The sequence below is a fragment of the Podarcis muralis genome, chromosome 7, assembly GCF_964188315.1.
Source record: "Podarcis muralis chromosome 7, rPodMur119.hap1.1, whole genome shotgun sequence".
NCBI lineage: Eukaryota > Metazoa > Chordata > Lepidosauria > Squamata > Lacertidae > Podarcis > Podarcis muralis.
In genome coordinates this window covers 88,928,823-88,953,639 of record NC_135661.1, presented here as the reverse complement: position 1 = coordinate 88,953,639, position 24,817 = coordinate 88,928,823, and the positions used below count along the sequence as shown (strand labels likewise).

General features: G+C 48.7%; 1 protein-coding gene across 2 annotated transcripts; it reads right to left on the bottom strand.

Annotated features, from left to right (window-relative positions):
* Nucleotides 1-5,529: 5,529 nt before the first annotated feature.
* LOC114603282 (sushi domain-containing protein 6-like) lies at nucleotides 5,530-22,265 on the bottom strand. 2 transcript variants are annotated; one of them, XM_028742151.2, is made up of 5 exons: nucleotides 21,928-22,265; nucleotides 18,382-18,528; nucleotides 12,401-12,616; nucleotides 8,271-8,409; nucleotides 5,530-5,948 (listed from the first exon to the last, which is right to left on the bottom strand). In XM_028742151.2, the coding sequence occupies exons 2-5, from the start codon at nucleotides 18,482-18,484 to the stop codon at nucleotides 5,609-5,611; spliced, it is 798 nt and encodes a 265-aa protein (XP_028597984.2). In that variant the 5' UTR covers nucleotides 18,485-18,528; nucleotides 21,928-22,265; the 3' UTR covers nucleotides 5,530-5,608. The 2 variants fall into 2 exon arrangements, with proteins under 2 accessions (XP_028597984.2, XP_028597985.2); XM_028742152.2 differs by having other exon boundaries at nucleotides 21,932-22,265.
* Between the last annotated feature and the right edge of the window lie 2,552 nt (nucleotides 22,266-24,817).

Here is a 24,817-nt window from a genome sequence, read left to right as displayed (position 1 = left end):
GTGTTCTTTGTCCTTGAATCTTCTTGCTGCAGTTGCCATTCTCTCCTTTGAGAACCACTGACTTAAAATACCCATTGCTGCAAACCAGTGTTGTCGTCTGTTTTGGCGATCCCTCGTAGCCAAGTAAGATTGTCTTCCATAAACACGGTTTTAACATTGAGTCCGTAAGTGACTGTGGAGGCCAATTCTGGATCCACACGTCCTTCCACGGTGGAGACATTGGTTCCTGGGCGGGAGTTGATCCCAGTGTGGATTTGCCAAGCGTGCCTTCCTCTTGGCACGTTTCTCCCTTGCGTCCTGAGTTCGAGTGTCTTCAAAGCCCATGACACCTTTGGTAAAGGCTGTTCTCCAACTGGAGCGCTCGCAGGCCAGTGTTTCCCAGTTGTCAGTATTTATACTACATTTTTTTAGATTTGCCTTGAGAGAGTCTTTAAATTTCTTTTGTTGACCACCAGCATTACGCTTTCCATTTTTAAGTTCAGAGTAGAGTAGTTGCTTTGGAAGACGATCATCAGGCATCCGCACAACACGACCAGTCCAACAAAGTTGATGTTGAAGAATCATTGCTTTGACACTGGTGATCTTTGCTTCTTCCGGTACACTGGCATTAGTTTGCAAACCAGTGTACAGTCGTACCTTAGGTTACAGACGCTTCAGGTTACAGACTCCACTAAACCAGAAATAGTACCTCGGGTTAAGAACTTTGCTTCAGGATGAGAACAGAAATCGTGCTCCAGCGGTGCGGCAGCAGTGGGAGGCCCCATTAGCTAAAGTGGTGCTTCAGGTTACGAACAATTTCAGGTTAAGAATAGACCTCCAGAACGAATTAAGTACTTAACCCGAGGTACCACTGTACGCAACACTGAACTAGGTGGACCAGCTGTCCGATGACTCTGTGTGAAGCAGACTTGATAGAATTTGCACCTGCCAAAACCCCCCCCCCCCCTGAAAGCCTAGATGTCCCGGACAGTTGTTCTATAACAAGAACCACTTGCAACAAAAGATCTCTCTGCACCCTCCGTGCCACCCTTGTTGTCTTTTGCATTCCAGGGTAAAGCTGCATGAAGGAGACCTGCCTACGAAACAGGTTCAGCAAGCCGATCCCACCCAGCGCAAAAGGAAGTGGATCCATACAGGTGCATCTGTCTAGGGGCGCACCCAGAGCAGTGTTTACCTTCCCTGATCAATGGGAGAGCTTAGACTGTCAAGCCTCCCGCAGCGAGCGAACCCCACCATTGCTTTAGAACGACAGTCTTGTCAAGAAGGACACTGACAAACTGGAACGTGTCCAGAGGAGGGCAACCAAAATGGTCAAAGGCCTGGAAACGATGTCTTATGAGGAACGGCTAAGGGAGCTGGGCATGTTTAGCCTGGAGAAGAGGAGGTTAAGGGGTGATATGATAGCCATGTTCAAATATAGAAAAGGATGTCAGATAGAGGAGGGAGAAAGGTTGTTTTCTGCTGCTCCAGAGAAGCGGACACGGAGCAATGGATCCAAACTACAAGAAAGAAGATTCCACCTCAACATTCGGAAGAACTTCCTGACAGTAAGAGCTGTTCGACAGTGGAATTTGCTGCCAAGGAGTGTGGTGGAGTCTCCTTCTTTGGAGGTCTTTAAGCAGAGGCTTGACAACCATATGTCAGGAGTGCTCTGATGGTGTTTCCTGCTTGGCAAGGGGTTGGACTCGATGGCCCTTGTGGTCTCTTCCAACTCTAGGATTCTAAGGTCTAGGACGTGCTGCTGCGTGGGCTTGTCAAACTTAAATCCGGCCCTGGTCTCCCCAGAATCATTGCAGGGGGCAATTCGAGGGCCCAAGAGCAGCTTAGTACAGTCATACCTCAGGTTACAGACGCTTCGGGTTGTGCAATTTCTGGAACGGGTTACTTCTGGGTTTTGGCGCTTGCACAGAAGCGCTAAATCGAGACCTACGCATGTCCAGACGTGGCACTACAGGTTGTGAACGCTGTGGGTTGTGAACATGCTTCCCGCACGGATCACGTTCGCAACCCGAGTGTCCACTGTACTGTTGTTGTTGTTGTTTAGTCATGTCCGACTCTTCGTGACCCCCTGGACCAGAGCACACCAGGCACTCCTGTCTTCCACTGCCTCCCGTAGTTGGGTCAAACTCATGCTGGTAGCTTCGAGAACACTGTCCCACCATCTCGTCCTCTGTCGCCCCCTTCTCCTTGTGCCCTCCATCTTTCCCAACATCAGGGTCTTTTCCAGGGAGTCTTCTCTTCTCCTGAGGTGGCCAAAGTCTTGGAGCCTCAGCTTCAGGATCTGTCCTTCCCGTGAGCACTCAGGGCTGATTTCCTTCAGAATGGAGAGGTTGGATCTTCTTGCAGTCCATGGGACTCTCAAGAGTCTCCTCCAGCACCAGAATTCAAAAGCATCCATTCTTTGGCGATCAGCCTTCTTTATGGTCCAGCTCTCACTTCCATGCATCACTACTGGGAAATCCATGGCTTGAACTATACGGACCTTTGTTGGCAAGGTGATGTCTCTGCTTTTTAAGATGTCTAGGTTTGTCATTGCTTTTCTCTCCACTGTACTGGGGACATGCTATCTTCCCCCGATCAAGATGCTCAAGGAGACCTCAAGACGAGGAATGAACTCAAGGGAGCATCTAAAAGGAGAAACACTGAATTAACAAGATGACTTCGACGAGCTACATCTGTGTCCCAGTCATACCAAAGTGGTGCAATTTCTAGACACCCTAAAATGACTGTGCACTAGAACAGTTGGTGCTGGAACCAACCAGAGGGCAAGGGGCGACCCTGGACTTGATCCTGAGTGGTGGCCAGGACTTGGTGCGAAACGCAAGCGTTGTTGTATCAGAGGATCACCAAAGCACGTGCCATCAGGACGCAACATCAACAAAGCTAGAAGTCAGGTCATTTGTTATTCAGATCTAGAAACCCCCCACCTTACTTTCTAAAATGTTTTAGTAAATGGTTCTAATTTTGGTTCCTCTGTTTTGCTTTCATCAGGTTGGTGTAGGTTAAATGTTCAGTTGGCGTTGGCGGTTATTTCAATTTGGGTATAGCTGCAAACTGTTGATTATTGTTAATGTTATTGGTTTCTATTGATTTGTTGGTTGGTTTGTTGCTCGTATAGGATATTTTGTTCTTTCAATGTTTGATGCTTTGTTGTGTTTTTATGTATGTTGTAAGCTGCCCAGAGTGGCTGGGGAAAGCCAGCAAGATGGGTGGGATATAAATAAAAAAAAATTATTGTATTATTATTATTGAGCCCAATTGGCTCATGTAATTGTGGAGTTGGAAGGGGCCCTATGGGATCATCTAGTCCAACCCCCTGCAATGCAGGAATTAAATAATAATAATAATAATAATAATAATAATAATAATAATAATAATAATAATAATAATTTATTTGTACCCCGCCCATCTGGCTGGGTTTCCCCAGCCACTCTGGGCGGCTTCCAACAAAGATGAAAGATACACTAAAATGTCACATATTAAAAACTTCCCTGAACAGGGCTGCCTTCAGATGTCTTCTGAATGTCAGGTAGATGTTTATCGCTTTGTCATCTGGTGGGAGGGCGTTCCACAGGGCGGGCGCCACTACCGAGAAGGCCCTCTGCCTGGTTCCCTGTAACTTGGCCTCTCGCAATGAGGGAACCGTCAGAAGGCCCTCGGAGCTGGACCTTTCAGCTAAAGCGTCCCTCACAGGTGGCCATTCAACCTCTGCTTTGAAACCTCCAAGTAAGGAGGGTCCACAAGGGAGTCTATTCCGCTGTCAAATAGCTCCTGACGTTAGAAAGTTCTTCCTGATGAAAATAATTTTATATATACCCCTCCCATGTGGCTGGGTTAGGGTTAGGGTTGAGCCTCCCCCAAGAACCAGTATTGGGACCCATGCTTTGAAACTTGTTCATAGACGATTTGGAGTGGAGCAGTGTGAGGTGACCAGCTTTGGTGACGGCGCTAAATTATTGGAACGGAACGAGATTGCGAAGAGCTCCAAAAGGACCTCTCCAAACCGAGCCAACGGGCAGCAAAATGGCAAAGGCAATTCAACATAAGCGAGGGCAAAGTGATGCCCGTTGGAGCAAAAATATAATAATGTTAATTTGGCATATACCCTTACGGAGTCTGAACTGGAAGTGGTGGGCCGAGAACGAGACCTTGGGGTCACAGCGGAGAGCTCAGTGAAGTCGCTAACTCTGCGTGCGGCGACTGTGAAAAGGGCAAATTCCATCATTAGGAAAGGAAAATAAAACTAAAGAAGTTACTTTTCATTTGTGTGTGTTATGAGAGAGGGGGAAAAGCTTCTCTCCGCTTTCTCCTTGCAATACAGAATTTTATAAACATCGCCTCTTCCTCGCCTTTTCTCTAAACTAGAAAGCCCCCAACACTGCAAAATTTTCTTCACAGGAGAGTTGCTCCAGCCCCTTGATTGTTTTGGCTACCTTTTCCCAAAAACGTTTCCAACTCTGCGATATCCCTTTTGAGTTGAGGCGACCAGAACTGTACACAGTATTCCAAATGAGGCTGCGCCCTAGATTTGTACAATGGCATTCTGACACCAGCAGTTTTATTTTCACTTCCTTTCCTAATGATCCCTTGCATGGAATTTGCCTTTTCCCTGGCTGCTGCACACGGGGTCGACATCTAGATAACTGACCATTCAGAAACAATTTGTAATTAGTACATTAGGGAGGGACTTTCTACACCCCCGAAACCCATCCCGGTCCCGACTTTAATGCTTTGCAGATTTTTTCCCCCCCAAGAAGTCCACACACTCTAGGCAGATGTAAAAAATAGTCCACAAGTGTAGAATGAACAAAGTTTTAATTGTTTTTTAAAAAATAAATTTCTGAACACAACAAACAGCATTCAAAAGTATATCGGACAGTGTACATTCAGACAATGTGGGGCGATTAACCCAGAGTTCTTGCAAATGTCAATACTGCTTTCAAGTTGGCCTCTTCAGCAAAGTCACAAGTCTGTTCCTGCAGAAGCAAATTCAGCGGAGGGGGTCAATATATGAACAGTTCCCCCGAGCCATTTGGGCCAAGACTTCCATCCGTTACTGGGGCAAGGGACCAGTCAGGGGCAGGTCCAAACTGGTCCCCTGGAGGCACCCAGTGCAGCCTCCAAGCTGTGTGAATTCTGAGCTCAGCAGGCAAGGAAGCCTTTGGAGAGAAGGAACGATGAGTTTCCCCCATATCCAAACACTCACGTTTTGCTTTGGGAAATAAAATGAATTAAGAAAAAGGCTTTAAAATAAAATAAAAACGTAAATTAAGAAAAACAACAACCAAACTTCTTAGGACGGAATTCCTACTTGTGTCCCAACACGGAAAACCAACCAGCCCATTGAATCTGCAATATGGCTCCACTGCCGCAGGACCATTGGCCGGGGTATTAAGTCAGTCCCTCATTGGCGGATGCATCGCTCCGCCCACCACAGCCCTCCAATAGCAGTGTTTGATCAGGGAGGGGCAGGGCTTCCTTAGGGCACCCTGTAATTCCCCCCCACCTCTAAGATTGTGGCTCCAGGGAGCCACTTGGAAAAGGGTGGAGGGGAAAAGGAAGGAAATCGTGGCTCCAAGGCGGATCAACAAAAGCGCTGCAAGCTTGGCTAAGGACCGTCCTTCTTTCCAGCACCCGGGGGCAAGAGCGATGTGGGGAGCTGGGAGGGTGACTCTCTTCCTGGGGCAGGTCCCGATTCGGTAGAAGCTGCCACCAAGGAGTCCTCGTAGGAAGGGGGCTCCTCTCCGAGGCCGCAGAGATCTGGGGGGGAACAGGCTTCCTGGGAAAGGACCAGAGGGGTCGGGCCCTGCGCCCCCGGCGGCGAGGGGCACCCCGTGTGACCGTAGACGGCCTCTTCGTACGAGGGGAGGGGGCCTCCGCTGCAGTCCAGTCCGGGCACGTCGAGCTCTTCCACTTGCTCCAACGGGTCGTCCAGGGGCTCGTAGGAACTGGGGGGGGGGGGAGAGAGAGAAACAGCACCGTGAGGGTCTTTGAAACCAAAGTTCTGTACAAGCCCAAGCAAAGTGTGACCCCCCCGCAGCTTGCAAAAGGGAAGAAGGGTGTGTAAGGAGGACCAATCTATTCGTTTTTAAAAAATATCTCTATACAGCTATTCATTTTTTTTTAAAAAAGTCTAGAGTATGTTATAAGATTTTTCAGGTGTCAAATACAGAACACTACAGTGGTACCTCAGGTTAAGAACTTAATTTGTTCCGGAGGTCCGTTCTTGACCTGAAACTGTTCTTAACCTGAGTTACCACTTTAGCTAATGGGGCCTCCTGCTGTTGCTGCTGCGCAATTTCTGTTCTCATCCTGAAGCAAAGATCTTAACCCGAGGTAATATTTCTGGACAAAAAAAATTCCTTGCAGTAGCACCTTAAAGACCAACTAAGTTAGTTCTTGGTATGAGCTTTCGTGTGCATGCACACTTCTTCAGATACACTGAAACAGAAGTTGCCAGATCCTTCTATATAGTGAGAAGGTGGGGAGGGGTATTACTCAGAGGGGGGTGGGAATGGGTGATTGGCAGATAGCTGTGATGAGCCTGTTGACGACTATTAACGACTGCAGTAGGTCTTACAGGAAAAAGCAAGGGGTGAGAAGGTGAAAAATGGCTTTGTCATGTATAGTGAGATAAGAATCCAATGTCTTTATTCAGTCCAGGTGTCTCCATGGTTTTAAGTTTGGTAATGATTTGCAATTCAGCAGCTTCTCTTTCCAGTCTATTTCTGAAATTCCTTTGTAGTAAAACAGCTACTTTGAGATCTTGTATAGAATGTCCTGGGAGATTGAAGTGTTCTCCTACTGGTTTCTCTGTCTTGTGATTCTTGATGTCAGATTTATGTCCGTTTATTCTTTGGCGTAAGGTTTGGCCTGTTTGTCCAATATAGAGAGCTGAAGGACACTGTTGGCATTTGATGGCATACACAATGTTAGAACCTTAAAGACCAACTAAGTTAGTTCTTGGTATGAGCTTTCGTGTGAGCTTTAGAACCTTAAAGACCAACTAAGTTAGTTCTTGGTATGAGCTTTCGTTCCTTGCTACTGCAAGGAATTTTTTTTGTTTTGACTATGGCAGACCAACACGGCTACCCATCTGTAACTAATATTTCTGGGTTAGTGGAGTTTGTAACCTGAAGCGTATGTAACCTGAAGCGCATGTAACCTGAGGTACCACTGTATTCATAAATGCACACATATCTAAATATATGAGCCACGTGTCTGAAATCATAGGGGAGAGCAATCCTAAAGCCATTTTGACTCTCCCAATGACCTCCAATATTCCTTTGCAAGGAGGGAGGCAAATGGGGAAAGCCTTTCCATTGTCTTTTTGCTTGCAAATCCTGCCTTAAGGGCGTATTTGTGTATGAATAGGGTGAGCCTGTGACCTGCATTCAGGAACTAAACTACTAACCATCACAAAAGAATGGCCAGGGTGCCCAGGTAAAGCAATCAGTGACCATTGTCAGGTATCCTGGCAGGCAGGATTTCTGCTGTAGACCACCCCCTTCTGTGATGTATGTATGATGTTTTGGGCGGTGGTCTTGGGCTACAGGGTGGGCAATTTCAAGAATCTATATAAGGGCTTGCCCACCATTGTTCTGGGTTCTCTCCTCCTGCATGTGGGGAGTGGGGACCCTGTTGCAACAGTTTAATAAAAATCAGGCTTACTAGCTTGCTTTGCTTCTCAATATTCTCTGGTTGGCCTCTGCTATTTTCTCCTATGGATAGGGAACCCACTTCAGGACTCTATACGGGCCTTGGATACCCCATAAGAGAAAGGGAACAGTTGCTGTTTTTCTTATAACACATAATACAGTAAACATAAAGGTAAAGGGACCCCTGACCATTAGGTCCAGTCGTGGCCGACTCTGGGGTTGTGGCGCTCATCTCGCTTTACTGGCCGAGGGAGCCGGCGTACAGCTTCTGGGTCATGTGGCCAGCAGGACTAAGCAGCTTCTGGTGAACCAGAGCAGCGCACGGAAACGCCGTTTACCTTCCCGCCGGAGCGATACCTATTTATCTACTTGCACTTTGACGTGCTTTCGAACTGCTAGGTTGGCAGGAGCAGGGACCGAGCAACGGGAGCTCAGTCCGTTGCGGGAATTTGAACCTCCGACCTTCTGATCGGCAAGCCCTAGGCTCTGTGGTTTAACCCACAGCACCACCCGCGTCCAATACAGTAAACATACAGTATAATAAATACACTTCAACAGTGGAAGGTAGCAGACTACAAACAGGATCCACTCTTGGAGTTTGCCCAGGCTCACCTGAGGCAGCGGCAGAAGTGGAGTCTCGTCTTCAGGAGGACGCAAGCCACAACCGTCACCAGAATGGCGGAAAAGATCACGGCGGCAGCCAGCACCATGGGGACGGAAGCCGCGGAGAGGAAGGCGTCGGGACGTGGAGCTGCAAGGGTTGGGTGAGGAGGCAAGAGAGATTTAATGGAGACCCTTAGGAAGGTGGGGAATCGTTGGTTTAGGACTGCGGGGATCAGTGCCCAAAGCTAAACAGGGAGGGCAGACCTACACAGATGGAAGAATAAGGCAAGCTGCTTCTTTGTCGGTCAAGGTTAGGGCAAAAGGTGTCAAAAATGTCTGTGGTGGCAGGAATGACCCAAACTGGCCCATCCAGGCCAGCTGCCCATCCTAACAGGGGTGGTGTGTTTGAGAAGACTGCAAGCATTCTGCCACCCAAACACTGAGATTCATTTCACTGCTGGAATATCTTCAATCTTAGACCATGAGTAGGTAAACTAAGACCCAGGGGTCGGATCCAGCCCAATCGCCTTCTAAATCCAGCCCGCAGACAGTCCGGGAATCAGCATGCTTTTACATGAGCAGAATGTGTCCTTTTATTTAAAACGCACCTCTGGGTTATTTGTGGGGCCTGCCTGGTGTTTTTACATCATAGCTGTCAACCTTCCCTTTTTTTGCGGGAAATTCCCTTATTCCAGCGCTGTTCCTGCTGCTTCCCACTGCTATCCCGGATTGTTAGATATCCTGTAGACCAGGGGTGTCAAACTCAAATTCATCGGGGGGCCGCATCAGCAGTTTGGTCACCCTCAAAGGGCCGGTTCGAGTTCGAGTGTCTTCAAAGTCCATAACACCTTTAACAGCTGGATTAAGTAATGCAGAGCTTCCGGCTCATGGAACACTACACCTTGATTTCATTTGAATACATATATGAATATAAAAATTGTTTCCTGTTTGGCTTGGTGTTTAAGTTACACAAGATGTGCAGGTTTTAATTTTTCTCATTCCCCAAATTTTAATCGAGCATTTGTTTGGATTTCCCCCCCTTTGCTACCTACCCTAAACCTTGTGTTTGACACCCGTGCTGTAGACTGTCCCCTGGACAGGAGAGGCTGCTGATCCCTTATTTTCAAATCTGAAAGTTGACAGCTATGTTTTACATGAGCAGAATGTGTGCGTTTATTTAAAATGCATCTCTGGGTTATTTGTGGGGCATAGGAATTCATTCTTTTTTTTCTTTTCAAAATATAGTCCGCCCCCCCCCCCCAAGGTCTGAGGGACAGTGGACCGGCCCCCTGCTGAAAAAGTTTGCTGACCCCTGTCTTAGACCACCCAGAGTGCCCTGGCAGGATGATAGCACACAAGGTCAGCAGCAACAATAAACAGCAACCATCGCTATAGCAGCACAACCATCACCCACCGCTGTCAATAGGCCAAGAACTCTGTTGGACTCAAAAGCTTGCATACTTGAAAGTTGGCTCGCTAAGGGCCCCAACCCAATCCTAAGCAACTGCGTAGCAGACAAGCCTTTCAAATAAATTGGACCCAAATAAATGTGGATCAGAATGAGTCTGAATTCATATCCCTGGGATAAAAATTTGAACACTCCTTTCCAGTGGCTGCAGGAAAAGCCAGACTGGTGCCCTGCAAATGTTGCTGGACTGCAAGTTGCCTCATCATCCCTGAGCCCAACTGTTATGTACCGAGTTGAATAGGATCCAAAATGCAGCAGTCTGATTGGTCCTAGAACAATGCAGCAGTCTGATTGGTCTGCAGAAGCCACCCAATCCAGCTCCAGGTGGAAGTGAATCCGCAACCTGATTGGCCTACAGGTGAATCCCAGAATTAGCCAATCACGTGGGGCCCATTGTGTAAATAATGTATATAAAGCAGATATTGTGGGGGGACTTCCATTCCTCCTCACCACTATGAGCTGAATAAAGAGCATGAAATCCACTCTTGACTCAGAGTATATTTCACCAACAATCATCTGCAAAGTCAGGTTCTTCTTCTCCTTCACAGCTAATGGCAGCCGCCTGCAAAACGGCGGGTGACAGAGTGAGCTGCTGTTGCGGTTCTGTCCACAAGGTGGCAACCAAACTGGTGGAGAGGCTTGAATTCTGAGCCCAGGGAATCCGAATTTTGCATCCTGCATGAATGGCACTCGGGACTGGGCCACGACACACCGACTGTGCAACACAGGGAGAGCCCCCCCTTGCAACATCGGAGGGTTTCGGGTGCAATGCTAGGAGTGCGCACGGCACCATGTATCGCACACCACTTGAAATATTTTATGAGAACAGCCTGCTGGATCCATAGCTGTCAACTTACAGATTTGAAAATAAGGGACCAGCAGCCTCAAAAATAAGGGATCAGCAGCCAAAATAAGGATTTCCCGCACATAGGTATGTTCGACTTCTGAGCCCCTCCGAGCCAAAGGCAGAAAGCCCAGCCAGCAGCCAAACGAAGCCTCAAGCGGCGGTTCCCACAGCGCAGCAACCCAGCAAAAGGGATGCAGCAAGGGAAACCACCGTCACCTCTCCGCTGGGAAGCGCTGAGCAAAGGCGAGTCCCCAGGCAACGCGGCCGATTTGATCAGCACAAGGCATGCAAGCTCCACCCCCCTGGTCGTTCTTAGACTCCTTATTGGGTGAGCAATGCAGCCAAGCAACACAGTTGGAGCCTCCCTCCTCCCTGGCCAGCAGGGAGGGAGGGAGGGAGAGGAGCTGCTTTTTTTGAAACCAGGGAAATTTAAGGGACATCATCAATAAGGGACAGCAGTGGGACACAGCGCTGGGATAAGCGAGTTTTCCGCCAAATAAGGGACGGTTGACAGCTATGGCTGGATCAGGCCAGCATCCCATTCTTGCAGTGGCCAAGGAGATGCCTGAATGTGAGAAAATGAAAGTCTTGGGAACAGATTTGTAACGAATTGAAAAAGATATTTAAATACACTTTCCCGAAAAAGCCAGAAGCTTTCTTGCTAGGTCTGATGGAAAAGGAAATAGAAAAAGCAGATCAAAGGTTATTTCTGTATGCTACAGCTGCTGCCAGAACTTTGTTAGCCCAAAAATGGAAAGTACCAGAATTACCAACAATAGAGGAATGGCAGACGAAGATGGTTGATTATGCGGAACTAGCAAAACTGACCTGTAGCATCCGAAATCAGGAGGAAGCAAAATTCCAAAAAGATTGGAGTAAATTTATGGAAATAATAACTGTAGAAATTTGAAGACTCTGGAAGGACTGAAATAAATCTTACGATGTAGATAGGATTGGATATGATAAGAAACTGTGGAAAAGTAACTGATAGACGAAAATCCATTGAAGGGAGAGAAGGAAGTCAGTGCTCAGCAGAGTGTGGGGAAAGAATGTGGGTAAATGATTGTTGGATTTTACTGTATTTTGTTTGTTTGTATTAAATGAAACACCAATAAAAAGCATTTTTTTAAAAAATAGGAGATGTCCCAGTGGGAAACATGAGCAAGAGTCCAGCACAAGAGCCCTTTTCCTTCCTGTAGTTTCCAGCAACTGGGATGCAGAAGAACAGCCATCCTGGCTAGGAGCCTTCAATAGCCCTCGCCTCCTCCACAAATCCTGCAGCAGTGAGTTCCACAGTTTAACCAGGTGCTGGATGAAGAAAGACTTGATTTTGTCTGCCCCGAATTTTCCAACAATCAACTTCACTGGGTGCCCACAAATTCTACTGTTACATGACAGGAAGAAAAGTTGTCTCCTCCCATCTTTCTTGAACACCAGGCATCATTTTATAAACTCCCATCCTGTCCCCTCTTCTCTAAACCAGCGTTTCCCAAACCTTGGATCTCCAGCTGTTTTTTTGGACTACAACTCCCACCATTCCCAGCTAACAGAACCAGTGATCAAGGATGATGGGAACCGTAGTCCAAAAACAGTCGGAGACACAAGGTTTGGGAAACTCTGGACTAACTTTTTAAAAAAGCACACGATGCCACAATCTTCCTTTGCAGGCGAGTCAGTCGAAGCCTCAAGGGGCTGTTCACGCAGTTGGGTCACCTCTGATTTGGCAAACCGGATACACAAATTATTCTCCCCTTTGAATTTTTATTCTGGGTAGGGGGGCAGAGAGAGAGAGAGAGAGAGAGAGAGAGAGGTCACAGCACTTACTTCCTGGGGGCATGCAAGCGAGGTCTCTCAGCATATTCCACTGCCCTCCTCGGCAGATGGCAAGGGCTGGCAGGCTGGTCGTGACGTATCCAGGTAGGCAGTAGAATTCCAGCACCGATTCAGGTCCGAACAGGTCCGAGTCCGGAAGAGGCTCCTGGCACAGGGGGGCCTGGCAGCGGTAGGCACTGTGAGCGGGCGGCTCTGGTGGTCTACACCCTGGGGTCAGAGGGAAGAGCAGAGGGGAGGGATGTAAAGAAGCGCAAAGGAAAGGGGCAAACCCAAAGCCTGGCTTTTTCGAAAGCCCAACGCCCCCAAAATCCCCGAGTGTGTTGCGGCGGCCCAGTTCCTGAGCCATCAGAAACAAACACCTTGCAACAGGCCCTAAAAGGATATTAAAAATAGCTTGCTTAAGGCATCTAAGAAGCCGAGAGAATCACCCAGACAAGGTGGGATAACTCAGCCGGTAGAGCATGAGGCTCTTAATCTCAGTTGTGGGTTCGAGTCCTGTCAAGTCTGGACGAAGAAACGTCTGGACTTATTTACTGCCCTTTCGACACAGACGCTGTGTAATTCTGCTAATTGCTTTACGACCGCTCCAAAGCCACACTGCGTAAACAGAAGCTGCAGAGGCCCGCAGGGAAAGCGTGGCTGGGCGCCAAACAATAAAGCAATAAATCTATCGAACAAGTCCTATGCTGGGGGTTGGGCTAGATGACCCTTGGGGTCCCCTTTCAACACTATGATTCTGCAACTTCTGTGACAATTTCAAAGTGCTGGTTATGACCTACAAAGCCCTCGTACAGCAGTCCCCAAACTTTTGGGGGCCACTGCCCCCACCTTGGTTCCATAAACTCATCCCTATCACCCCTCACCGCTAAGGAATATAATCACACAATAAAATTCAAAACAGTACCAATTAGCTGCCCATTTTATGCAAAAAGTCAATTAAAACGACTTTGTTTAACAAATTCAACAAAAGAGATGAACTTGATCCAATGATAGCAGCTTTTCAAAGCCTGGACGTTGTGTACTCCACCCCCACCCCGCTGCCCCCTTACCTCTCAGTGTCCCCCTAAGTAATCCTACTGCCCCCCCACCCCACTTTGGGAGCCACTGCCCCATATAGATTAGGTCCAGGCTACTGGGAAGTTCATTGTTGTTGTTTAGTCGTGTCCGACTCTTCATGACCCCCTGGACCAGAGCACGCCAGGCCCTCCTGTCTTCCACTGCCTCCCGCAGTTTGGTCAAACTCATGTTAGTAGCTTCGAGAACACTGTCCAGCCATCTCGTCCTCTGTCTTCCCCTTCTCCTTGCGCCCTCCATCTTTCCCAACATCAGGGTCTTTTCCAGGGAGTCTTCTCTTCTCATGAGGCGGCCAAAGTCTTGGAGCCTCAGCTTCAGGATCTGTCCTTCCAGTGAGCACTCAGGGCTGATTTCCTTCAGAATGGAGAGGTTGGATCTTCTTGCAGTCCATGGGACTCTCAAGAGACTCCTCCAGCACCAGAATTCAAAAGCATCTATTCTTCGGCCATCAGCCTTCTTGATGGTCCAGCTCTCACTTCCATACATCACTACTGGGAAAGATCACCCTATAATTCAGGCTGAGAGGCAGTCCAAGGTGAACTTCATGGCTGGGGAGGGATTCGAACCCTGGTCTCTCCCAGGTCCAAGTCCAAGACTCTAACCTTTTTGGCCGTGCCCTGGCCTGGTGGAACGCTTTCCCACAAGAGACCAGGGCCCTGTGGGATTTCACATCTTTCCACAGGGCCTGCAAGATGGAGCTGTTCCGCCAGGCCTTTGGGCAGGATGCCGTTTGACTTACTTACTTCCCTTTGTATAAAACAAGCCCGAAGGAGGCGCCCAACTCGCTCACAGGTCCTTGTATGCTCAGTGGAAGCAGTTGGTCCTGGCAAGTATTAACCACTCTCAACTCCAACCTGATTAATTGCCACCTACCCAGATTTTAACTCATCTGAATTAATTTAAAGATGTATTTTAACTAATCGATGCCTGTTTTTATGCATATTGTGTTGTTTTTATGATGTTAGCCGCTCTTGGCCAGGGAGGGCGGGATACAAATAAATTATTATTACTATTATTATTATTATTATTAACCACTGTGGAATTTTAGAGTTGGAAGGGACACCGAGGGTCATCCATTCCAACCCCCTGCAACGCAGAAATATTTCATCCAACGTGAGGTTCAAACCCACAACCCTGAGATGAATCATCTCACGCTCAGCCGACCGAGCCAAAATATATCAAACACTCATCATTGCAAAGATCACAATTGGCAGAGGGTTATATATGATCTTGGCAGCTCAAGAGGTAGTAATTGCTACTCGGTGGAAAACAGCCCAAAATCTTGCACCAGATGCTTGGGTACCACTCACTCTGGAATGTAGCCACGCTGGAGAAAATTACCCATCATTTGAGATTTCAACAGGGACTAGAACCTCCAGACGCTTTTTAAACGACTTGGCAGCCCCTCCTTACATCTACAACGAAATCATCATTTTCCAAACTTCCCTTGTCACACGCCTGGCAAATCTGGAAGTAGACTTGATAATCAGATAATGATGTTATTATTTATTTATTTTTTGTGTGTTATTTTAAGACATGCCATGTGCAAGTGCTGTACTCATTCTACGTGTCTCATTCTATAGTCTTGTTTCTCAACTTTCCATTTTCCTCTGCTCCTATAATTGTTCCCTGTTTTATACACATTTAACAATGTGTATAAAACAAGTCCAACCCCTGCAATGTTTCCAGTATCGTATTGAGAGCCAGGGTGGTGTAAGGGTTATAGTGATGGACTGACTATGACCTGGGAGGAGGTGGGTGGCGCTGCGGGTTAAACCACAGAGCCTAGGGCTTGCCGATCAGGAGGTTGGCGGTTCGAATCCCTGCAATGGGGTGAGCTCCCGTCGCTCAGTCCCAGCTCCTGCCAACCTAGCAGTTCGAAAGCACGTCAAAGTGCAAGTAGATAAATAGGTACCGCTCTGGCGGGAAGGTAAATGGCGTTTCCATGCGCTGCTCTGGTTCGCCAGAAGCGGCTTAGTCATGCTGGCCACATGACCCAGAAAAACTGTCTGCAGACAAATGCTGGCTCCCTCGGCCAGTAAAACGAGATGAGTGCCGCAACCCCAGAGCCATCAACGACTGGACCTAATGGTCAGGGGTCCCTTTACATTTACCTTTACCAATGAAATAAGAAAACCCTTTACTGGGGGGGGGGGGGGAGAGAAAGACAATTGACAGAGAGAGTGGGCAATGCCCAGCAGGTCTCGGAAGCTGGAGCACAGAGCAACAAAATTAAGAATTACGTAGCACAACAAAACGTCAGAGCTTGCTGCTCTTCCTCATTCCACGTAATGGCTCGATGTGGCAACACGTAGACAGACACATTGCAAAACAGGGAATCCACGAATTCAGGATAAAAAAAGTAGGTGCCGCCTTTGCCGAACCTCTTCCCGGTTTTGCACTTCAGCCTCAGCGCTGTTGCTCACAGGAAGTCTACGATCCAACTCCTGTGACCAACGCAGTCTCCAGATTCAGCTTGCAACACACCTGTTTTTCAAGAAACTTGCAACAACCCCGTTCTGCGAACGTTTCTGGCGGCTGATGTGCTGGCATGAGGCAAGGCTGCGTTGCCCTGGGAATGCAGATGACGTAAGGCCTCAGTTGACGGCTTCTGACTGGCGACTCGGCTCTGGACTGGCCGCTTGAGGTTTTGCGTTCCAAGTCGTGCAACGAGGAAAGACCTCAGTTTCCACCTGAGTCCCGTTCCCAAGAGGAGAGAGGAGGCCAGGGGTCTCCCCAGGGAAGCCATCTGCAACAATGTTATATAGTTATCTCCCGCTTGGACTACTGCAATGCGCTCTCCTTGGGGCTGCCTTTGAAGGTGACCCGGAAACTGCAACTAATCCAGAATGCGGCAGCTAGACTGGGGACTGGGAGCGGCCCCTGAGACCACATAACACCAGTCCTGAGAGATCTGCATTGGCTCCCAGTACGTTTCCGAGCACAATTAAAAGTGTTGGTGCTGACCTTGAAAGCCCTAAACGGGCTAACCCCCTTTTAAAAGCTAGATTGGTGATCATCCTGCTGTAGGTGAGAGTTCCATAGTTTAACAATGTGAAGAAGTACCGTATTTTTTGTTCCATAAGACACACTTTTTTCTTCCTAAAAAGTAAGGGGAAATGTCTGTGTGTCTTATGGAGCGAATGTGTGGTCCCTGGAGCCCAATTGCCCAGGGGCGAAAAGCAGATCATGCTCTTTTTTTTCTTTTTTTTCTGAAAGAGGGAAGTGGGTGTTGAAACAAAGCCGCTGATCATTTGCCGATCGGGGAGAGAGATAAGGGACGCTAGAGATAAAGGAGGCTGCCTGGGAGGGGGAGGTAAAGACAGCAAACTTGCAAAGGGGGGAAACAGCAAGACTAAAGCAATGAGGAGAGAAATTAGAAGAATAGGAGGAGTGAAAAACTGCTCCAGCTAAGGAAAAGACACTACACTAAGGCAAACAAGAGGGAAGGGAGTGTTGAAAAGAAACAGCTGATCGGTGGGATCAGGAGGGAGATAAGGGACGCTAGCAATAAAGGAGGCTGCCTGGGAGGGGGGAGGTAAAAGCACATGGATCCTCAGGATTTTTGCATTGGGTCACCCCAAATTCTCCATCAGATCACATAGCATGTCCATGGCTACAGCCTGCACCCAAAAAATCACGCATCCACTGTTTCCTGGGGCTGCAATGGTGCAAAAACGTGGTTACAAAGCACGGATCCACATGGATCCTCAGGATTTTTGCATTGGCTCACCCCAAATTCACCATCAGATCACATGCCTGTGGCCACAGCATGAACCACAAAAAGCATACATCCATTTTTTGTCCTTGTTTTCCTCCTCTAAAAGCTAGGTGCATCTTATGGAGCGAAAAATACAGTACTTTGGTGGGGCAACATCTTCCAGAGGGCAGCAGACCAGCTTAGGGGCACAGGATAGTCGCCGCAGCCAGCATGCCCAATGGCTAGCGACAATGAGTGTTGCTAACGTCTTTAAATCTTCACATTGTTCCTTAATGTACTCTGTGAACTTATACCATTCTTCTTTAAATTTACTATCATCTTGCTGTCTTATCTTCCCAGTCATTTTTGCCATTTCTGCATAGTCCATCATTTTCACTCTTCCTTGGCTGACTTTTCCTCTTCCTTCCATCTTTGGCCAAAAAGCATTCTTGCATCTGTCGCTGCATACATAAGCAGTCTTTTGGTATTTCTTCTGTAATGTCTATTAAAAAGGCTTCTGGGTTGTTGTTGTTTTTCAAAAGTTATCTGAAACATTTTTTTCAGTTCATTATATATCATTTCCCTGAATGCTCTAGCCTTTTTGAATGTCCACCCCTAATATTGTAGCTAAAAACACAACATACAGCAGAGAAAACTGCATGAAAAAATATATATCTGCACATTTTTTACGGACAAAAACGTAAGGGTGAAGGAAATTCGTAGCATAACATATTTATGTATAACTGCCTACCAGAAATGCACAAGACTTCACCTACCGCAGATGTACAGCAACCCTTGAATCAATGTGCAATTAATTGCTACTGCTTTGAATTTTACCGTGTTATCTGCTTCCTTAGTGGGTTATGCAAACCGCTATTCGGAATAACGCTTTTTTATAGGCAGGTTTAGGAGGATGAGTTTACGGAATGGGATCTGAAAAAGTCTGGAATCCCAGTGTTTCCCAAAGCTTGGGTCTCTCTGTTTTGGGACTACAACTCCCATCATCCCTGGCCACTGGGTAACGAGGGATGATGGGAGTTGTAGTCCAAAAACAACTGGGGACCCAAGCTGGGGAAACCTTGCTCAGGCTAGACAAAGATCCCATCACAGCCATCGGCTTTGGTTCCAGAGGATAAAAACCACACAGACTACATAGGAACCGCCAAGGATGCTCATCCAGCGATTGGTGGGTGCCTACCTTTTCTCCGGAAGGAAAGCCGGGCGTCGCCCAGCGTCACGAGAGCCAGGCAGACGAAGAGGCTTCGCGTGGTCCTCTCGTGAGAGCAGGACATTTTGAGCATCAGCTCTAGCAAGCAGGGGAAAGGGCAAAGGTCACCCAAGGAGCCTGTGGCAGAGGAGGAGAAAGAACTGATCAATATTTGCACGCCTGAAAAACACCCGGACTCAACATTCAAGGACGGGGCTACACTACCCTGTGCCAGCCGAGGGACCGGACGTCCGAAACAGGCAGAGGGCACCCAGCTGAGGAAGGCCAGTGAAAACAGCCAGTGTGGCATGGAGGATTTTAAGAGTGTTGGACCTGAGAGAGCAGGGTTCAAATCCCCACTCCCTGGGTGACCTTGGGCCAGTCACCTACCTCACAGGGTTGTTGGGAGGGTGAAATGGGGAGAAGGAAAACCATGTACATTTTGAGATGCTTGGAAGATAACGGTGGTATATAAAGGCAAGAAAGGAAGGAAGGAAGGAAGGAAGGAAGGAAGGAAGGAAGGAAGGAAGGAAGGAAGGAAGGAAAAAAGAGTTGGGCCCTGGGAGATGGGTTTCTGGACAGGAGTATAGCATTGATCCAATTAATCATTAGAGCCAGTGCCAGATTTAGGTATAAGCTAAACAAGCTATAGCTTAGGGCCCCACTCTCTTGGGGGGCCCCAAAAAAATTAAAGGGAAAAAACAAATAAATAAAAAAACAAATAAAATAAAACCTACATGACCTTTAGAAGACATCTGAAGGCAGCCCTATTTAGGGAAGTTTTTAATGTTTGATGTTTTATTGCATTTTTAATATATTGTTGGAAGCTGCCCAGAGTGGCTGGGGTATAAATAAATTATTATTACTACTAATTATGGTGCTGGAGGAGACTCTTGAGTGTCCCATGGACTGCAAGAAGATCAGACCTCTCCATTCTGAAGGAAATCAGCCCTGAGTGCTCACTGGAAGGACAGATCCTGAAGCTGAGGCTCCAAGACTTTGGCCACCTCAGGAGAAGAGAAGACTCCCTGGAAAAGACCCTGATGTTGGGAAAGATGGAGGGCACAAGGAGAAGGGGACGGCAGAGGACGAGATGGTTGGACAGTGTTCTCGAAGCTACAAACATGAGTTTGACCAAACTGTGGGAGGCAGTGGAAGACAGGAGTGCCTGACGTGCTCTGGTCCAGGGGGTCACGAAGAGTTGGACACGACTAAACATCAACAACACTACTACTCCAGAGGCCAAGATGGATCCAGGGGCACCCACCCACCCCCAACTCTGAACCTTTCAGAGGGAGCTCAACCCCACCCTGAACAGGCAACCAGCCCATCTCCTCCAGTCCACCACAGCATCCTGAAACAACAGTTTCTGGAAACCACAGGAGGAGAGAATCATTGAAGTGTAGGGTTGGAAGGGACCTCCAAAGGTCATCCAGTCCAACCCCTGCCATGCAGGAATCTCAGATAAAGCATCCCTCACAGATGGCCACCCAACCTCTGCTTAAATGGCTCCAAGGAAGGAGAGTCCACCACCTCGTGAGGGAGGCCGCTCCACTGTCGAACAGCTCTTACTGTCAGAAAGTGAACCTGTGTTCGGATCCTGCTCTCAGGCAGCCCTTTGGGGCTTCTGAGTGGCTGTGAGAACAGGATACTGGCCTAGATGGGCCACTGGCCTGATCCACGCTCTTATGCCTCTACAGAACAGTCCAGATGAGGCACACTTTCTCCTGACCCCTGCCATTTTCCAGTGAAGAAGTTCTTGAACTCATGACCGCCCTGCCTCTTGGGCAAGTTTTAGCCACAGAGGAGTTCCCCGTTTCCTCCAGTTCTCAGAAGTCAGCCCCACTGACTAACCGTGTGGAATGGAAACTCAAGAGTCAGCAAAAAGGCAACAGGGAGAAGCAGCAGCTTGGGCTCCGAAAAAGGGCCGCTCTTAAACCCATTTTCCAGCCCGCAGTCGAGGTGCAAGTTTCACTGCACCGCAAGAACCACAATGCACACACCCCCAGGCTAAGCCAATCAATGGCTCAAAGATGGAGGAGGAGAGAAATGGACTCTGACCAGGGAAGAGTCACGGATTCAAATCCCCCACTAAGCCGTGAAGCTCCCTGGGTGACCTTTGCTCCCTCCCTGGGCTCCAAATCAAACCTTGGGGAGTAAATTCACTGCTTACTACCCAGATGCCAAGGGGGGGAATCTGAAGGGGTAGGAGGATGCTTCGTATTACTACTAATAGTAGTACTAATAGTACTGATAATAGTACAGTGGTACCTCGGGTTACACACGCTTCAGGTTACAGACGCTTCAGGTTACAGACGCTTCAGGTTACAGACTCCGCTAACCCAGAAATAGTACCTCGGGTTAAGAACTTTGCTTCAGGATGAGAACAGAAATCGTGCTCTGGCGGTGCGGCAGGCGCAGGAGGCCCCATTAGCTAAAGTGGTGCTTCAGGTTACGAACAATTTCAGGTTTAGAACGGACCTCTGGAACGAATTAAGTACTTAACCCGAGGTTAAAAAGTAAAGGGATCCCTGACCATTAGGTCCAGTCATAACAGACTCTGGGGTTGCGGTGCTCATCTCGTACTAGTACGGTGGTACCTCGGGTTAAGAACTTAATTCGTTCTGGAGGTCTGTTCTTAACCTGAAACTGTTCTTAACCTGAAGCACCACTTTAGCTAATGGGGCCTCCTGCTGCCGCCGGAGCATGATTTCTGTTCTCATCCTGAAGCAAAGTTCTTAACCTGAAGCACTATTTCTGGGTTAGCGGAGTCTGTAACCTGAAGCGGATGTAACCCGAGGTACACTGTACTAATACTACTACTAGTAGTATATCGCCCTTCATCTGAGGTTCCCAGAGTGCTTCACAACAGAAAAATACAAAACGAGGAAACAAAATACGCCATAAAACCAAACCACTATCTCCCCTCCCACAAACACATTTCCAGAGCCATCAAAAGTTTATCCACCAAATACCCGGTTGAAGAGAAATGTTTTCTTCCGGCACCTAAACATATGCAGTGAAGACACTGACCTACACTTAATGTACGGTATATAAGGAGGTGCCCATTTGCCTTTACAATGGAACAGATTTAGTAAGCTTCAGCAAGAGGAGCACATTTGGGCAATGAGCACAAGGTCGAGAAGGGTCTTGCTGGGGTGTCCTGGCAAAGAACGGGGTATCTTGGCGGTGAAAGGCGGCAGAATTTGGGGACCCCCAAGGACCATTGCGAAAGATGACTGGACGGATCTACGCTAACAATCGGAGATGATTTAAAGACATACAAAAAGTTAAAACAAGAAGAGAGAGAGGGAGATACGAGGAAACCCCTCCTTAAGCCCCGGGGCGCTTCAAAGATTGCGCGCTGCGCACCGACCGCGAGGCGCCCGCTGCTATTGCGCGCCCCTTCCCCAGTCTCCAGTCTCCGCGTAAAGTGCGCGTAAAGCTGCTCTGTGGCATCCCCTGAAGGCGGGAGGTATGGGGGGGGGGGACAGGAGCTGGGGGGGCGCAGGGGAGGGGAAAAGCAACAAGACGAACCCACTTCCAGCGCCGGCGCGCAGATCTCCTCGAAGAAGGTATCCAAAAGCCGCGTGGGAGCGGGAGGTGGATTTAAGTAGGGAGGGGATCCTCCCTGTGTGGGAGGGGCCGTAGCCAAGCCCCGCCCCTTCTTTGTTTCTCGCGCAGGTAATCCGGATTAGCAGAATCGTCGATTTGGAAGGGAGCGATTTGAGGATCTTCTACTCCCGTGGTTCCCAACGTGGGGCACAGGGGGGTAATTTGATTTTTAAGGGGGGGGCAATTCGAGAATGAGTTATTAAGAGTTAATGTGCCTTTTAGGCTTCCTCCAGGTGAATAGAAGCTCATTTTTTGAATAATAAGAATTATATATGAGCCCAGCTTCGGCTGGGGAGGGTGGGATATAAATAAAATTAATTATTATTATTATTAGTCACGCGGGGGGGGATCAGGATTTTAGAGGTGCTGGGGGGGCATAGCAAAAAAAAAAAAAAAGGTTGGGAACCATTTATCTAGTCCAACCCAGTACAATGCAGGAATATGCATCTGTCCCATACGGGGATCGAACCTGCTATCTTGGCCTCGCCAGCGCCACATTCACCCCGCAAGAGCCAGCAACCGCCTCCGGCTCCTCTTGACCTTGGGCGCGTCGTTGGGCAAAGGAACAGGCTCCGTAGCTGTCCCGGGACATTTATTTCTTTGTTGCATTTAAATTTCCCACCATTTCCCCCAAGTGGTCCTGCTAGCTAAGGATGATGGGAGTTGTAGTCCATCCACACCTGGGGACCCGAGGCTGAGAAAGGCTGCTCTAGTCTAGCCCAGCCCAGGTGGTGCCGCCCAGATGTGTTGGACTACAACTCCCATCAGCGCAACTCCCAAGGTGGCGCACATCGTTCGAATCTCCCTGTTTCTCAACAACAACCCTGCGGGGTAGGTTAGGGCTGAGAGGGGCAGAGTGACTGCCACCCCCCAGGATCACACCCAGGGTGAGCTTTTGGCACCCTGGTCTCTCCCAGCTCCCATTCCGGCACTCTAACCCAGCCTTTCCCGGACTTTGGGTCGCCATGTGTTGTTGGACTACAACTCCCATCATCCCTGGCCATTTTCCCCAAGCGGTCAAGTGGTCATGCTAGCTAAGGATGATGAGAGTTGTAGTCCATCAACACCTGGGGACCCGAGGCTTCTCTGGCGAGGGAGGAGCGCGCCCCAGCCCACGTGGTGCCGCCCAGATGTGTTGGACTACAACTCCCATCAGCCCCCAGCCCTCCTGCACCTGGTGCGTGTTCCTCTTTTAAATAAGAGCGCGCCTGGAGATTGTGCAACTCTGGAGCACGCTGCATGCTTCACTGAGCTTCCGGCTGCTTTTCCTGGAATTTGACTTGATCTCCCATTATTCTGTTTTATGTTGGTGGCCTGGAGGGCAGATTCCACCCCACCCTACCCCACCCCCCGCCGTCCTGAGCGGACCAAACGGCTGCTAAGCCAAAGGAGATCCTGGGAAGCAGGAAGGGTTCGAGACCAGCTCTCCCTGCCAACATGGGCATGTGAGGCAGTGCGGTGCAGTGGTTAGAGTGTTGGGCTAGAACCCGGGAGAGTTTTTGCAGGGCTGTTGTGAGGATCAGATGGGGAGGTGAGAGAACCAGGAACGCGGCCTTCAGCTCCTTCGAAAAAGGGTGGAATAGGAAAGCAGTAATAAAATGAACCAAGGGCACCGGCCCAGTTCATGGCGTTTAATTCTGCACTGTGCAAAGGAAGATCTTTTCTGCGGCAAGCTGCTTTCATTTTGCACCCACACGCCCCCGGGTTTTGAGTGGGGAGCAAGCATCTCTCCAAGGCAGGGAGAGGGAACATGCAGACCCCCAGGTGTTGCTGAGTGACAACTCACACCCCCAAAGCACAACCAGTAAGTAGTCAGGGGTGGAGGGGCATTGGGAGTCATAGGCCACAGGTGAGCCAGGTGTCAGCCGAGCACCTAAGAGCACAGTCCTGCTGGGAATTCAGTGTTAAGGTAAAGGGACCCCTGACCATTAGGTCCAGTCATGGCCGACTCTGGGGTTGTGGCTCTTATCTCGCTTTATTGGCCGAGGGAGCTGGCGTACAGCTTCCGGGTCACGTGGCCAGCAGGACTAAGCCGCTTCTGGCGAACCAGAGCAGCGCATGGAAACACCATTTACCTTCCCACCGGAGTGGTACCTATTTATCTACAGTGGTGCCCCGCAAGACAAATGCCTCGCAAGACGGAAAACCCGCTAGATGAAAGGGTTTTCCTTTTGCGATGCGCTTCGCAAGACGAATTTCCCTATGGGCTTGCTTTGCAAGACGAAAACGTCTTCCGAGTCTTGCGATTTTTTTCGCTCCCCCCCCCTTTCCAAAGGCGCTAAGCCACTAATAGCCTTTTAGCAGCTTAGTCGCTAATCCTTTAATAGCCGCTAAGCCGCTAAATCGCTAATAGTGCTAATCCTCTTAACCGCTAATGGGGTTGCTTCGCAAGACGAAAAAACCGCTAGACGAAGAGAATCACGGAACGGATTCTTTTCGTCTTGCGAGGCACCACTGTACTTGCACTTTGAGGTGCTTTCGAACTGCTAGGTTGGCAGGAGCAGGGACCGAGCAACGGGAGCTCACCCTGTGGCGGGGATTCGAACCGCCGACCTTCTGATCGGCAAGTCCTAGGCTCTGTGGTTTAACCCACAGCACCACCCGTGTCCCAATTCAGATATATGCTAATCACCAAATGGCACCTTAAACCTGGGTCATGGTCACCACAACAGAATGTCTTGGCACCTTTTTCTGCAATGGAGTTTGATTATTATTATTAATTTCATTTCTATACCGCGTTGTATTTTAAAGAAAAAAATCTCAAAGCGGTTTACAACACGTTAAGACACCATTCCTGCATGGCTGGGGGTTG

What these genes read in the sequence shown, in the direction of transcription:
- LOC114603282 (XM_028742151.2), bottom strand. Translation starts at nt 18,484, where the DNA reads ATGCTCAAAATGTCCTGCTCTCACGAGAGGACCACGCGAAGCCTCTTC. An exon ending in GCTTTCCTTCCGGAGAAAAG is followed by an intron (nt 12,617 to 18,381) that starts GTAGGCACCCAC and finishes CTCTGACCCCAG; the next exon opens with GGTGTAGACCACCAGAGCCG. An exon ending in CGCTTGCATGCCCCCAGGAA is followed by an intron (nt 8,410 to 12,400) that starts GTAAGTGCTGTG and finishes CAACCCTTGCAG; the next exon opens with CTCCACGTCCCGACGCCTTC.